The sequence below is a fragment of the Athene cunicularia genome (assembly GCF_003259725.1).
Source record: "Athene cunicularia isolate RWA chromosome 1 unlocalized genomic scaffold, athCun1 chr1_part1, whole genome shotgun sequence".
Taxonomy (NCBI): Eukaryota; Metazoa; Chordata; class Aves; order Strigiformes; family Strigidae; genus Athene; species Athene cunicularia.
In genome coordinates, this window is record NW_020799091.1 from 23,502,583 (window position 1) to 23,518,173 (window position 15,591).

The 15,591-nt window shown below is 36.9% G+C and overlaps 1 protein-coding gene across 2 annotated transcripts in view; it reads right to left on the minus strand.

Moving 5' to 3' along the window:
* The window catches only part of STARD13 (StAR related lipid transfer domain containing 13), a 312,386-nt gene that overhangs the window by 237,160 nt on the left and 59,635 nt on the right, over nt 1-15,591 (minus strand). For both annotated transcript variants that reach the window (XM_026843968.1, XM_026843959.1), the window contains one exon: nt 13,858-14,773. In XM_026843968.1, coding sequence (XP_026699769.1) covers nt 13,858-14,616 — 759 coding nt within the window. In that variant the 5' untranslated portion in view covers nt 14,617-14,773. The remainder of the gene's footprint in view (nt 1-13,857; nt 14,774-15,591) is intronic.

The window sequence follows — 15,591 nt, forward strand, 5'->3', positions numbered from 1 at the left end:
ATCAGGTGTGCTACTATAATAATCTGCTGTAGTTTATGCTTTTTCTTTTTCCTCTAAATGGCTAGAACACCCAAGGCAAATGTAGAAAATAAGGAGCTGAAGGAATCAGGTAGAGTTTAAATGCTGAATTTAAGGTCATCACCTAATGCACAAGAACAGTCATCTGTCTGTGCATGCATATGTTCCTTAATCCCTTATTAATTTATGTAGTATGTATTTTGTCTTACATTTTTAATTGTTAATGCTAGTCATCTACTTAAAAGTTTTCAGAATTTTAACTATGTTTCTTCTTTCAGGGATCAGAAACATACATAAATACCATGTGAGTGATCAAAGCAACTTTCAGAAACATAACTATTCATGGTATTTGTAACTATTAATGGTATTTGTAAGTAGCTGAATCTCTGTCTCACTAGGATTAAAAAAAAAAAGTAACAGTGAAGTATGTGGAAATGTATTATTACTACATAATATTGACATGTATTTTGCTCCCCTTGCATATCTTACTTTATGAAGACTCTTTCATGGCTTTTTTAATCATAAACATAGTAGTGATTATAGATTTTAGGACGTCCTTTTTAGCTTGGGAGAAACATAACTCTGTTAAAAACCATAAAACAAATTGTGTTAAACAAATCATTTGGATGTCAATTTTGAAGAAAAGTTGCTTTGATAAAGTACCCTTAGGCATCATTCTTGGAGAAGAAGAATAATTTCTGTATCCCCAGAGCATGTAACCATATTGCTTATACCATATAAATATTTTTGTATAACACAAAGGTTGGAAAATGTGGCCTAGAGCTCAAAAAAATATCTGTTTTACTGTAAGAGTATGATGGTCACTAAATAGCAACAACCACTGTTACCAGAACCTTAAGGTTCAGGCATATTCCCTGTTCCTTGCTTCAGACTTCTGCTGGAATGAGAGGGGTTGAGACAGATGTGATCTGTAGCAGCTACTTTTACAAACCTACAGGAGTTTTGTAAAATCTTTAAGACACAAATGCACTAAAGATGTTCTGAGGCAGGTAAAGCTGTAAGTACAAGCCTGTCCCAGGGTTTCACTTATTGAGCAGATGTTTAGCCTAACCGTTATTGACTTCTAGTTCTAATATACAATATATTTTGAGTACTTTAGTGTTAGTTGCACTTGCCTGGCTCTTTGTGAAGTACTGTAACTGAAAGCATCTGAAAATTCTGTTCATATATGTTAAGGTATTTGGAAAGCCTTATTTATATTTTAAAAAGTAATGGTACTAAAAAACCCCCATGAAATAATTTTTATTTGGAATTACAAAGAGAATTACAAGAAAAAGAAAAAAAAAAAAAAAAAGAACTGCTGTGGGATAATTATCAGCAGTGATATTTTCTATTCACAAATATTTCAGTTCCATGTCATATGAAATATTTTAACAAAACTCTATCAACCACAATAATCCAAATAGAAAGATCTGTTGACATAACCCTGGCAAATAACTAAAACCAAACAATTCCTAGCCTAATTCAAGGTGGCTAGGATTTCAGCTGGTTCCTCCAATTATGTATCTCAAACAAGGTTTAAAAAGTGTATTTTGAAATGTAAGAGACTGAACAATAGCAAGAATGAGCAACATCTCCCTAGAAAAATGCATTATAATGTAGAATTGCAAGATTTGCAGGTTTAAGAGGCATATCTAGATATCCTTGCAGAGAACGCTTTATGTGCTGCATTAGCACTTGGGCTATATCCAAAAATTCTGGGATAAAATTTGGAAGAATGATAGTTTGTATTTTAATAGTTTGTCTTAAGTAGTCTTGATAGTTTGTTGAGGAACTTAAAAATGTGACAAGCTCTCCCAATTGCTTTCCAATTGCACTCATCTCCGTATAGTCCTGTTGTGATATTGGCACTATTAAAAAAAAAAAAAAACAAAACACAAAAAACCCAAACCACCACCACAAGGGGAAATGGACTAGAGCATACTTAGAGAATGTGCATAAACTGATCAATATATAGTTTAGCCTTGCTGGAAAATAACCTGTGTAGACAATGTAGAAACCAGCTGAGTTGCAACCCACTCAGTATATATTTAAATTTAAAATTTAAAATGCCAAAGTGATAGTAATTTTATTTGGAATCTAAGTGATGTATTTATATTCTTTTAATCTAATTTATATTTGTCAATTCATCAAACTTGAATTACTTTTCAAAGATAGGTTAATTTTGACAACCTTCCTTTGGGGAAAATACCTTTACCTGCCAGTTAAGCTCTACAAGCTCCTTAGTAGCCCACCTAACAAGCTGCTGGAGGCTCCCTAATGTATCACTCCCAGGCTAAGGAATCATTCGCTGTCATGGACAATTTTGAATCTTTGGGGAGTTTTGTTCTGAATTGGAATAACCCCAAATTTAAAAATAAGTACTTTCTTTGCAAAACTTAATGCTTTTATTTGCTATGCTATACCTAGAAGGGTTTTTTTGGTATATACCGCCAATTTTAAATTGGATGCATAAACTAAATTTTAATTCATACTTTGGTCCAGTTTTCAACCTCATGCTTGCTGCTTTTGCACATTAATTTTAATTTGCACTGGAATTTAAATGCTGTGTTTTCTGAGCTGCTTGAGTCACCACTCCTTAGCATTTGCAACCATTAGAACCCAATTTCCAAATAAGAAAATAACACCCATCAAGAAGGTCTAGTCCTTTTTTAGCTTAGATATCTGCATTCCATTTAATGCCATTTAAACTGATTTTCTTAAGAACTTTATACAACACTGGAAACATCACACAGAAGAGAAGATGATCTGAGATAAAAACTGTAAATGTACACATTCCAACTTAGAGCAGTTCTTACTATTTTAGAGTTTGTATTCATGGTAAATTCTTTTATTTAAAGAAGATTTATATGAGAACATTGAAGTGGCAGTTTTAGAGTTTGCTGTCTGTCACTCACATGCAAAACGCAAGCTTTGTCATGTCTGAAAAGTTCTATTTCAAAAGCATTTTCTGAACCTGTATAATGCAATTTTACCTTTATTTCAGAAAGAACTGAGTTCGTCCCTGCTTGCTTGGAATACTGGGGGTTTCCCACTAAGGCTTTTTAAACCTGTTTCTCTCTTTTAGCATTCCTCTTCTTTTTTTAATTACCTCAGTGGCATTTTGTGTCCCCCAAAATAAGACTAAAACTCTTTAAGTCCTTACAAGGCTTGGACAAATCAAGATAGCACATGATATACAAACACAAAATGGAGGGCTGTCGTGATAGTCCTCTTTCATAAGAGATACTTGATAGTATTGCAACTTGTATTTACAAGAGAAAAACAAAACAAAACAAAACAGGATCTGTGGAATACTTTTGTCTTCCAGGGGTAATATTTTTAAATTTAATCATCTTTCATCTCCCAAAAATGATCATGTTCCATATACCTATGTCTACAGTTATTTGTAATATCTTAGTAAACTCTGATACCAGCAGATAAAAGTAGAGCTTGAGGTGAACTCTTGGAGTCTAGATCCTTAGTTGCACAAATACATGGTATTTTGCTTTCTCTCAGTAGAGGCACTGATCTTGGTCAGGCATGTTGTTTAAAAAAAAAAAAAAAAAAAAAAAAAAAAAAGTGTATATTCCTTCTTCTAGTTACTAGCTTTGTATACTTTCTTCTTGGTCTTGATGTATGATGTATGTATTACAGGATGAAATACATACAAGTTGCAGTGTTATATTCTATTGTTTCTTGGCAGGTTTAGCAGCTTTTTTGACATTTTAATTTAAGTAAATCAGTCCCCAGCCTAACTGCAAAGGCTTTTACCACAGTGCAAAATCATCATCACATAGCTACAGAAGTATCACCATTATACTGTTTGAATAGGAGTAATAAATATTGACTGTAAAACTTACAGTAGGTTATATAGCATATCATTAACTACTTCATCACAAAGATTAGATTAAGGCCAGACAATGTTTCTCTGAATATACAGTATAAATAAGCTGTTAAATCTTTGACACTAAAACATTACCTATTCTACATCACATTTTTGAAACACTGTATTGAAAGTGTAAATGCCAGAGAATTTCAGAGTCCATAGAAAGCACAGATAAAGAGACCCCAGTAATACAATCCAAAAGTCTGCTGAGATTTTACTGAAGTTAATTTCTGGAAGAAGAATGTTTCAAATGCAGCCTCTGATCTCATGTCCTGCCCATTTTATTTCTGGAGAACTCCAAGCTAATTCAAAGGAGGTTTCCCTTCACTGCACAAGTCTTAGCTCCAAGATAATTCAAAACTGGGCAAGACTTTTCGTTTGGAGTAAAACTTGGATAGGTAAGAGCAGTCTATTTCCATTTTTATTACAATTTAAAACACTCCATAGTTGCAGTGATTAAGGAAAGCCTTGAGGGTGATGACATTCTCTCCTACAGAAAATAACCACGTAAGAATGTCATAGAAAGAAATCCCAGATCCATTGTCCTAAAATTTCTATGAAGTTCACTACATATTAAAAAAGTTTTAAAGTTTCTCTGAAATTATTTCAAACATGGACCTCAGTGTTTGCACAGATCACTGGTTATATGATAGCTGGTGATGTGGCAGTACCAAAATGATCATAGGTCCCTGGGCATGTCAAATCATACGATAGTCTGTGGTCCCATGGTACTGCCAAGGAAATATGTCCATTACAATATCAAGCTAACATTATTTTATTGGAATTTCACACAAAGAAGGACAGAGGGATGCTAGGTATATCACTGGAATCTGATTTTATTAACTGGGCATATGTTACCTAGGAATAATTTTCAAAAGCAGCCAAATGCCTTATAGGAAGGGCCACAAACTTTCAGTGGGACTTTTGTGCATGTGAGGAAATCTGTAATTCATTTTTCTTACTCCCATGCGAGAACTTTGTCATATTATGAAATACATTTTGCAGGGTTGTTAATTCAGTAACATTCTGTTTTCTTTTTTTCTTTTGTTTTCGCTATACTGCGGCTCTATTGCTGGGCTTGTAAAGCATACCAAATCCTCACTTCTCAGGAAAAAAAAGCTTGAAAATACAACCCAACTCAGTCCCCTTATCTTTTGTGCAAGTTTCCACACTCACAAGTTGCTCTGCTTATTGCCCATCCCACAGTTTATCCAGAATCTCATTCTGCACCTTGAAGGAATATCTTAATTTCAATGGTAAGCAGATTAATAGATTTCTGCATGTTTCTTCTGGTTCCCGTCACCTAAGACCCAGTCTGCAATTCTCACAGGTGCCTATTCCCGTGCTCTGACAGAGGAATGTAGTTCATCAGAGCCTTGAATTAGGACTTATTTTCTGTTGACTTTTGCTCTGCTTCTGTAGAGATATGTGAAACACTTGAATGGTCTCACATTGCACAGGTTTCAGATATTTTCAAATATTTGTAAAGAAGAATCTTGTTATACCGCTTTTATTTTATGGGCTTAGTGCGACCATAAACACAACCTTTTTTTACATTTTCTCGCAAGAGCAGTACTAATATCACTGTTTCCTGAGGTGGCCATATGATTCTAAAGTATTCAAATACACAACAAATAAAGGAGTCGATATCTGAAAAAGTTATAACCCAAGTTACATACGATGAATACTCTCCCCTTTTAGTATAATGCAGCAATTGTGTTTAACTGTTTATCCTCTTGAAGCTTAAAGATACATATAAACCATGCACTAGTAATTATGAACAGGCTAAAGCAGAAGTTGCCAAAATTTTGTTCGTGGAGCCTCTTAATGTGTGTGCATGGGGCCATGATAAGGCTGTGCAACAACATTCATCGGCAGCACAGTATCTTCTCACTGGGATAGCTACAGCTAGGATGGGCAACATAAAACTTTTGTCAGACACTAGCAGCAGATAGTTGCACTTAGGAAACCGCTGGCCTAAAGATCTTTCATCATGTTATGAAAACTACTTAAGGGCCAAAGTTTTACACATTAACTTGAACAGCCCAAGAGTTTCACACTGTGCAATGTAACTCAATAATGCCCTTCTGTAATTTCATATTACCTAATTCAGCACCAGACTGAAACAGACTTTTTACATTTTCTGAAGGAGTTTGGAAGTCAAGGTGAATTGTCTTTTTGACTAATTATCTGATTTTCTTCATTAGTTTTTCTCAGAATCTCACTATATAAGTAATATATATCATATACTGTACATTTTTTGAGAGTGATGGTATTCTGGACCACAAATTATTCCAAACTGCATGAAGGGTCAATTGCAAAAAAGGCCTCTGAATTTTTTGAGTGCTAGTCCACCCATCACAGGGAGGTTTGTTTATCAGTTTTGCTTTTGAAAAAGGACAGATTTTGTCTGCTCGTATTACAACTTTTCTTTGGGAGGATTTTGGCAGAGCCCAAGCTGGGACTGCTGAAAATATTTTACAGGATAATTTTTACAAAACCAAAGTGCATATGTTTTCTCCAATCCTAACCCAGCAGCCATACATGCCTGCTGAAGACAACCTTGTGATCTGAATGACAGGTATCTGCTGATGTCAAGAAAGTGCATCTTTTCTGGGGCATATAGATTTTTATTCCTTAATTCTCTATTAAAGAACAGTGAATCATGCACGTTTATTAAAACGTGCTAGCATCATGCAAGTATATTAAAGAGATAAAGGAGAGTCATTCTGCTATCTACATATTTTCCTATGTGATTCCAATATACCAATTCTCTTCAATATAATCTTTCAGCATATCCTTAAATTACTATTCCTGTTATAACTTTACTGCTATTTTTCAAAGTTTCACAGTAGAAACAACCATGCAGCTAATTTCCACTGAAGTAAGATGCAAATTTAAATTTACTGCTGCCTCCATTCCCATTAAGTAGGACACAACAAATGCCATAGCTTAATGGGAAATGGTTACATTATTAGGAACAATGAGATAAAAAAAATATTACTCTATGCAAAATGCTATGTTCATCATTAGTCCCTCAAATTTGTGAAATTAATAAGAGTCTTTCTTGTAGCTTAACAATTAAAGTCCCTAAGACAGCATTTATCTGACTTTATTATTAAGAGCTGATTGTGGTTAGTTATTGACCAGTAATGATGGATCATTGCTAAAGTACTGAGGAATTCTCCAACTCCTTTTCCAAGCAGGCAAAAACCAAACATAAATGCTAGAAACTGCAAAGTTTAACTCACTGTGTCTCCACCTGTCAGCTCTAGCAAATGTATAATTGAAATACAGAAAGTGCATATCTTACAGACACATAAAGGAAATTATAATGTTCAAGGCTCGGTGCATCATGCCTGTCTCAGACAAGTCATTTCCCATTTTCCTCCCCTTAACTTCCTTTTCTGTTCTCCCTGGGTATTGTTATTTCAGCACTTGGCTCTCCTACCTGGGTAGACATCCCATGTCTGCAGAAGATGAACAAAAAGGAGATAATAATAACAATGGTATTATTCCTCATAAAGAAGTCATTGCAAGTTTGCAACCGGTCTCCTCCTCTAGTTTGGGAGTCCCCGTTTCATAGGGTAAAGAGAAGAACAAACTTCCAAAGTATGGGAGGAATGGGAGAAGGAATTTGCGCTTCACTCTAGCATGTTCTCTACTAGCTTTTGCTCTTGTACAACTGAATTAGAGAATGAGAAATTATTGCAGGGCAATTTTCAGATAGCTTAAATTCCAACTAAGTTCCAGTGCCTCATTAATGAAAACAGCAAAGTACCTCTCAGAAAAGTGCTTCAGAGAGGCTAATCAAGGCACTGAGCAGGAATACAAGAGGTGCAAGGACTTAGCAGAGTTTAAGCCATCCAAATATAGGGGTAAGAAGCTTACTTTGGCAGGCCCAGTTATTGATCATAGTTATAGGCTTGACTAGTGCTCTGTTTTGATCATTTAAATTGAATGAAACAATCTAAATAAATCAAATTCATTCTCAAAGACTTAAAACTTTCTGTTTACTTTCTCATTGAACATGATTACTTGATTAAAATATTTACAAGCCACAGAGAAGAATAGACATCTTTTAAGGAATCATAATTAACTTCAAAGACTGGCTTTGAATAAATTTTTGTGGATTTATCTTCTCCTTCATGTCTTGTCTATTTATCTTGTCTTGCTCCTTTGGTGAACTTGTGGTCTTTGTGAAAAGAATGAAAACAGGCCAGAAGCAGAAAAAAAGTAGGACAGATGCTATGGAAACTTCCATGTTACATCTCAGGAAATGATTCCAGCCTGAATCTGAACTCTCGTGGTCTAAGCTGGTAGAATGATTATCAAACTTGTCACTCAGTAATGGTTGTATAATGAGGATAAAATGTACCTACCTGTAGTGCAAGCATGGAACAAGGTAATTAATGGAAATATGTGAATAATTAAAGATAGAGAAACTGGAAAGCCAGATTATCCATCTTCCTGTCAGTAAAGGACTGTTTTCTGTAACCATTTCCACAGTTCAGCTGTCTTAGCTTTTAAATGTCAAAAGCAATGGAGCTTTCACAAATCTCCTTTAGAACACTACAGTTTCACTTAAAGATTTACTCATGGGGAAAGGTGATGGCGCAGCTACCCCATTAACACTACCCAATGCTGTACACAGAGACTGAGTCTCCTGACATTGTAGTGGCCACTCCCATGACTGTACAGTCTCCACCAAAAATATTTGAGTTTACAGTCCAAAGGCCAAATCCTGACAAAGACATTAATTGTGAATACTACCTTAATTACCTAAATTATCTGTTTGCGTCATCTCGTCTCTGTTACTCCTGGGGAGGGGTATTTCACTCTTTGACACAGCTGAACAATGTAACATTCAATGCAAACATTAGACCATCAGCATCGTGCTTTAAACCAACTGACCTAGAAGGATTCTTGCTTCTTTAAGAAACAATTCTTTTTCTAGGATTCTCCCAGAAGTTACACCTATATGCCACACTTGCCAACAGTTAGTTCTTCAACCTTTCCAGATATATTTTAGAAAGAGGTGACCATGTTCCATCAAGCAGCAGCTCTGAGAAGAGGACTCATTTGGAGAACCCTGAATGTCCAGTGGGGAGAGATGCCCAGTACATGGTCCTGGCACAGACACTGGGAGGCTGCAGAGGGGCTGCTGGAGCACTTAGCACATCCTGATGGTTAGCTCTATGTGGTTCCTTGCCAGTATGTGGGATTCCTGGCTTGCCCCCTTCTCTCTCTGACACAGTAAAAGAAGCTGTGACAACTCAGGTCCACTAAATAATGTCAACAGTGACAGGAACCTTTCTGGCTGTTATAATAGCTAATATTGCTCCCCAAAGAGGTGCTTTCAAACTATCCCAGAGAGGATTTCCAGTTTGCTGCTGTGTTGGCAAGGCGATGCTTGCCTCTTTGCAGCAGCAAACATTAGTAGGATTTCTATACAATCACTGAGGTGAGGGAAGATCCATGACAATCCACTTTGTCAAGGATATGATTTCATAATACTTTGGTTTGCCTAATATCTTTATCAGAGAGTGTAGTGACAGGATGAAAGGTTACAGTTTTTAACTGAAAGAGGTAAATTTATATTAGATATTAGGAAGAAATTCTTTAATGTGAGGATGGTGAGACACAGGAACTGGTAGCCCAGAGAAGTTGTGGACGTCCCTTCCTGGAAGTGTTCCAGGCCAGGCTAGTTGGTACTTTGAGCAACTCGATCTAGTGGAAGATGTCCCTGCCCATGTCAGGGGGGTTGGAATTAGATGATCTTTACCATCCTTTCCAACCCAAACCATTCAATGATTCTATGATTTTATGAAATACCTTCATTTTTTCACTTGACTGAAACCCTAGTCCTGAAAGTAACACATCTTATTCTGAGATAAGATGGTAACTCAACTACTTCCCTGGCCACCCTGTTCCAATGCTTGACAGCCCTTTCGGTGAAGAAATTTTTCCTAATATCCAATCTAAACCTTCCCTGGCAGGACTTGAGGCCATTTAATCTCATCCTATTGCTTGTTACTTGGGAGAAGAGACTGACACCCACCTCATTACAGCCTCTTTCCAGGAAGCTGTAGGGAGCAATAAGGTCTCCCCTCAGACTCCTTTTCTCCAGGTTAAACAACCCCACTTCCCTCAGTGGCTCCTCATAAGACCTGTGCTCTAGGCCCTTCACCAGCTTCGTTGCCCTTCCTTGGACACACTTCAGCACCTCAATGTCTTTCTTGTAGTGAGGGGCTTAAAAACTGAACACAGTATCAAGATGTTGCCTCACCAGTGCCAAGTACAGGGATAAGATCACTTCCCTGTCCCTGCTGGCCACCCTATATCTGATAGAAGCCAGGATGCTATAGGCCTTGGCTACCTGGGCACACTGCTGGCTCATATTCAACCATCTGTTGACCAACACCCCCGGGTCCTTTTCTGCCAGGCAGATTTCCAACCACTCTTCCCCAAGCCTGTAGCGTTTCATGGGGTTGTTGGGACCCAAGTGCAGGACCCATCACTGAGCCTTTTTGAATCTTATACAGTTGGCCTCAGCCCATGGCTCCAGCCTGTCCAGATTCCTCTGTAGACCCTCCCTACCCTCGAGCAGATCAACACTCCCACACAATTTGGTATCATCTGCAAACTGACTGAGGGTGCATTTGATCCCCTTGTCCAGATCATTGATAAAGATATTAACAGAACTGGCTCCGGTAGTGGGGTTTAACTCCATTCACCACAACTCTTTGGGCCCAGCCATCCAGCCAGTTCTTTACTTAGCGAAGAGTATGCCCATCCAAACCACGAGCAGCCACTTTCTCCAGGAGAATGCTGTGGGAAATGGTGTCAAAGACTTTACTAAAATCCAGGTAGACAACATGGCCCTTCCCTCATCCACTAAACGGGTCACCTTGTCATAGGAGATCAGGTTTGTCAAGCAGGACCTGAATATTAGAAAGACATGCATGAATGATGTAAAAAAATTCCCATTCAAGATAGAAGGGGAGTTTTTCAAGGAAGGTGGGCAGAGATGACACATCTGTAATAAGGGTACAGAAACTCACTGGTATGTTTAAGGAAGTACAGTCTTAAGTGATGATGTTACCTAAGTCACCATTCCAAAACGAGAAATAACATTATTTCAGAGATGTATATAGGCTTGGTTTTAAATCTTTAAAATTTTGCTTCCCCAGTTGAAATAAATGCTAATTTTAATTTAGGAACTCTATTTGGGCATTAAATGTACCACTGATTACAGACTCCCAACAAGGGAAAAATGATTGTCATGTTTAGATTTGATGAGAAAGCACAGGAAATACATAGGAGATTGGTTTAAGGGTGGAAACGCAAGGACCATACTGAATTCATAAATTGAACAGAAGTATCATTTATCTTGTACCACTCAGAACAGGCAGATGCTGTATGCCTTGAGGAAAAAAAAAGAAAGAGCTTTTTTATTTTAATGGGCACCGTTGTGTGTGAATTGTTTTCAGCAGTTTCTTCCACTTGTAGCGGAGTTGGCAGCATACACAAGTTGCATTTTTTCCATTTTCCCTCTACTTGTTTACTTTATGGTGTACTTGGAGATTTGATTCTGCTTATTAATTAGAATGAAACAAGAAGTTCAACAATTATCACTTAAATGTATGTAACAAGTATTTGAGAGGAGATTCAGACACTGGCTTTGGTCATGGTCACTATCTGCAAGGGCCGGTGCTCCCCAGCTTGGAGAAGGTGATGGCCTTTCCTCCTTTTTGTACATAAAATAGGAGATTTGCAGTCAGTAAGAAGTACATTTACTTAGGAATGCCCCTGCAGGGTAGATCTTAATCGCTATTTCACTGTGAACTCTAGTAGAAAGGATTTAGCCAGGATCTTGGTCAGGGTGCTGTGTGTGATAGCCTCTATCTGTATGGCCGAGGTGATTTGTTTGTTATATTATTGTTAAGTCTAAGGCTTCGCAGTAATGGTTGCATTTAACATTTACACCATACTGTCTTTATTTAGTTAATTTCTTTCCACTAGAAAGACATTTTTCCACATCTCTGTTTCTAAATAATAGAAATAAGTAACTTGACAATGACATACATTTGCTTCAACCAGAATCATGGGGGAGTTTTTAGTCTGAATAGTAATGCATGACTGCTGCTAAAATTTGAAAGGCAAGATAATCCTTTTTTTAAAAATTCTTGGAGGCTTTCCTAGAATGATACATACTTATTTACATAGAAATAAAAAATCAAAACCAGGACTGCATCATTGCATCTGTACAGTTTTTGAAATGTTTTGACACATTTGCTGAGATTTACTAGGTAATTTCACATGCTTGTCTGGCAATTTATAATCCATTATTTTGCACTACAAGCTGCATCCTTGAGTTTATTTTATGTCATAGTCATAAAGTAAAATAATTGACAACAGCCCCTGGCCTCTCCCTTTTATCTATGACAATGACCTTCAGTGAACAGAATCCAAGGGATGTTGTGCATGCATTTTGATATATATAGATATATGAATAAATGAGGAAGCAAGACTTGTCTTAGGGTAGCATAACAATGCAATTATTTAATAAACCATGTGTCACAAGAATCTTTCAGGGTCAGTATTGCATCAGAAGGTGCACTGTTTTGGAACCATCGTTGGGCCTTGGTTTTCTAATACTATCTCTGAGAAAAAAATTGTTAAAATTGGGTTTATTTCTCTGTAAGCTAATGGGTTTCTGCAGTAAAGTTGGGATATGTATGAAAGCATAAAATTCTCACTCAGTTAAGGGCAGAATTAGTCCCCCATACTGGAGATAGATTAGCATTGAAGGAGAGAAGTAATTAAGTATTGTATACCATAATTTTTATGTTAATATGGACATTATAGTCCAACTTCTACTTTCTGTCATTTAATCAGAAATCAATGAAACAGCTCTGTGTTATAAGCACTGGAAGAAAAAGGAAAATTGCAGGAAGAGAAAAATAAAAAATTCTGGGTAGAAGACTAGGGCTTCACCCTGATTTTCAAGGCATAGAGAAGATTTAAATGGAAGATAACTTCTAAAAGCTGGAGGAGAAGAGAGAGGAAGGAAAGGTATGCCGGACCTGCAGTTTAAGATTAATTTGTGCTGCAAGGTCAGGAACGTTGGAATTTTAAGGGTTTGTTTTGCCCACTATTTAGAATCACTTCATATTTTTGTACTAGAGCTGAACTTCTCCAATGATAAACATGTTTAGCTCCAGGCATTCAGTTTGTCACCAGCTGGGAGCGGGGGGAAAGCCTTGCTTATTCTCCAGACTAGTGAGAACTTACTTGGAAATCTGCTGTTCCTCCAGTTCCAAAAAAACACAGCTAATGTACTCATACTTTTTTTAATGGAGAGGTTACAGCTGGATGATTCTTATTACAGTGTTTTTCATTTTGTCCTAAATCTTAAGTTTTCATTTTGGACATTGGTCTATAGAGTATGATAATGAGTACCAGTACAGATACAAAAAAACCTATTTATATTAATTATAGACCGACTTGTAACTTGTCCTCCATATTATTTTAGTGAAATAAGAATACAGAAAAGACTCTTATTTAGCTGAAGCAGTGCTGTGGGTTATGTGGCACAGTGCTATAGTGCCACTACACTAGAGTTCTATCCCTTTGGAACAGTCCATAGACTCAGGGAATATATGCTGTACGTGGCATGATATATGATCTTGTAGCAGCGGGGGAAACTGAGCCAATGTTCCCCTTCTAAAAAGCAAGGGAAAACAGAAAACCAAAGTTTGAAGTTCAGGCTAATAGAAGTATGGCCAATCTGAAGTAATAGCTTTGTCTAATGTAAAAACCTAGTATACTTTTACTGTAGGTTTATATTCTAAATTATGTAATTCACATTAATTATCACTATATAACAATTTGCACAACTCTTCCTGTAACCAACACACTTGGAACAAATTAGTAGTTTGTATTACCTCTGGCTCCATGTGTTTTTCTTCCTTGCACTGGTCCTTCAATTCCTTTTCAGAATGATCATCATAGTCTTCTAACTGACAGATGTGTTGATATTTAGTAAGTTCATGTTTAGCTTGCTTTCTTTGAGAAACATTTCTTCTATGAAGACCATTGAAAAACACCTCATACAGTGGAAGTTCTGTAAAGACATCATCATCATCATCATCATCTCTACCATCTGCTTCTTCCTCTTCAGATGAAAAATCTTCTGCTTCTCCTGCCTCACAAATATGGAGTTTAGTATTAGCTTCATGTGATAAAAATTCGAAATCGGAAAATGTGATAGCACTTGGTTTGTGTTTTATGACTCTGATCTTGTGACTCCTTTCTGGTTTCTCGTCTGAATTTTTCCCTGTGAGGACTGGCCATTCTGTGTGCAAAGGAAGATTTAAAGGATCTTCCTTTGGCTTGTGCCTTGCAGAACAGAGTAATTCTTCACAAAGGTGCTTTGTATCAGACTGGTCGGTGGCGCTGACACACCCTGAAGCTGTGCCGAGTTGCAGGGGTTTCTTATTGTGGTCTAATAAGGATGTTGCAGACAGCAAACTCAACTCAGGTTCCAGTAAAACCTTCTGAAATGGACTTGCCTGTTTTTCTGTCTTTCTTTGGTATTCTTCATACTTTGCTTCCTTTGAAGTCCCTGGGCACTTGGCAGATGTAAGATAAGGTGAGCCCTGTTCTTCTTCATAGATGTTAGTTTCCATTCCAATGAGTTTCATCCATCAGAGGTCAAAATGACTTCATTGTTGGTTTTCTTAAGAAACATAACTCCACATATGTAGCCAGGAAATATCTTCTTACTTTTCCAAAACCATGATCACACAATCATTATTAATGCCTGGATTCTCATACAAAACAGCTGAATCTTCTCTGCTCCTAAAATAAATAAATAAATAAATAAATAAATTGATGTTAACATGCTTGTGTTGGAGTGCATCAGTAAAAGTAATCCTGAAACATGAAATTCCAGTATCAGATTTACTTATAGGTCTGTTCAAAAATACTTGAAGTATGCAGATTAAATTAATTTAAAACATGAGAAACTGGACTTGTATACCTTAGAGACTAGGAAAGAACTGGCAAATGCAGAAAAGGTTTTTAAATATTGCCTTTATGTTGATTATTGACACAATGGTTCAGAATCATTCAAAGTGATTGTAGGTATATGCTTGTTAACTAAACACGATTCCGTTCACTATATATTTATTGTTTGTTAAATCACTGAAAACTTTTACATTGTTCTGATAAAACTACTAAAATGTCATAGGGAAGAGCAAGGAGACAAAGTAATTGACAGAAAAGAGAGAAGATTTCAGTATAGGTAGAGTTTTCTCTCTTGGCTTCTGTGAATTGCCAATGTGGTGCAGCACCTGTCCATTTCCAATGAATTTGCAAAGCAAAAAGACACTGAAAATAACAGAGAGCTTCAGTACACATCAGACTTGGGCATGTCTGGTTTAAATCAGTCTTAACTTCTGTGCTCACATCTAGGCTGTGCACCTCCAGTGCACAGGAAGAATGGAGCAGCTGAAGAACTGATCTTGCATCACTGAATAGGATACATTCACCAGTATATGTAATTTACTTCTTGTGACAGATTGAATATTGATAGTATTTATTTTAATGATTGTTTCAGTACTCCATCTGTGAGAGAGCAAAGCAGAACAGGAGCTTTTCAAAATAAAGAGAAGCTT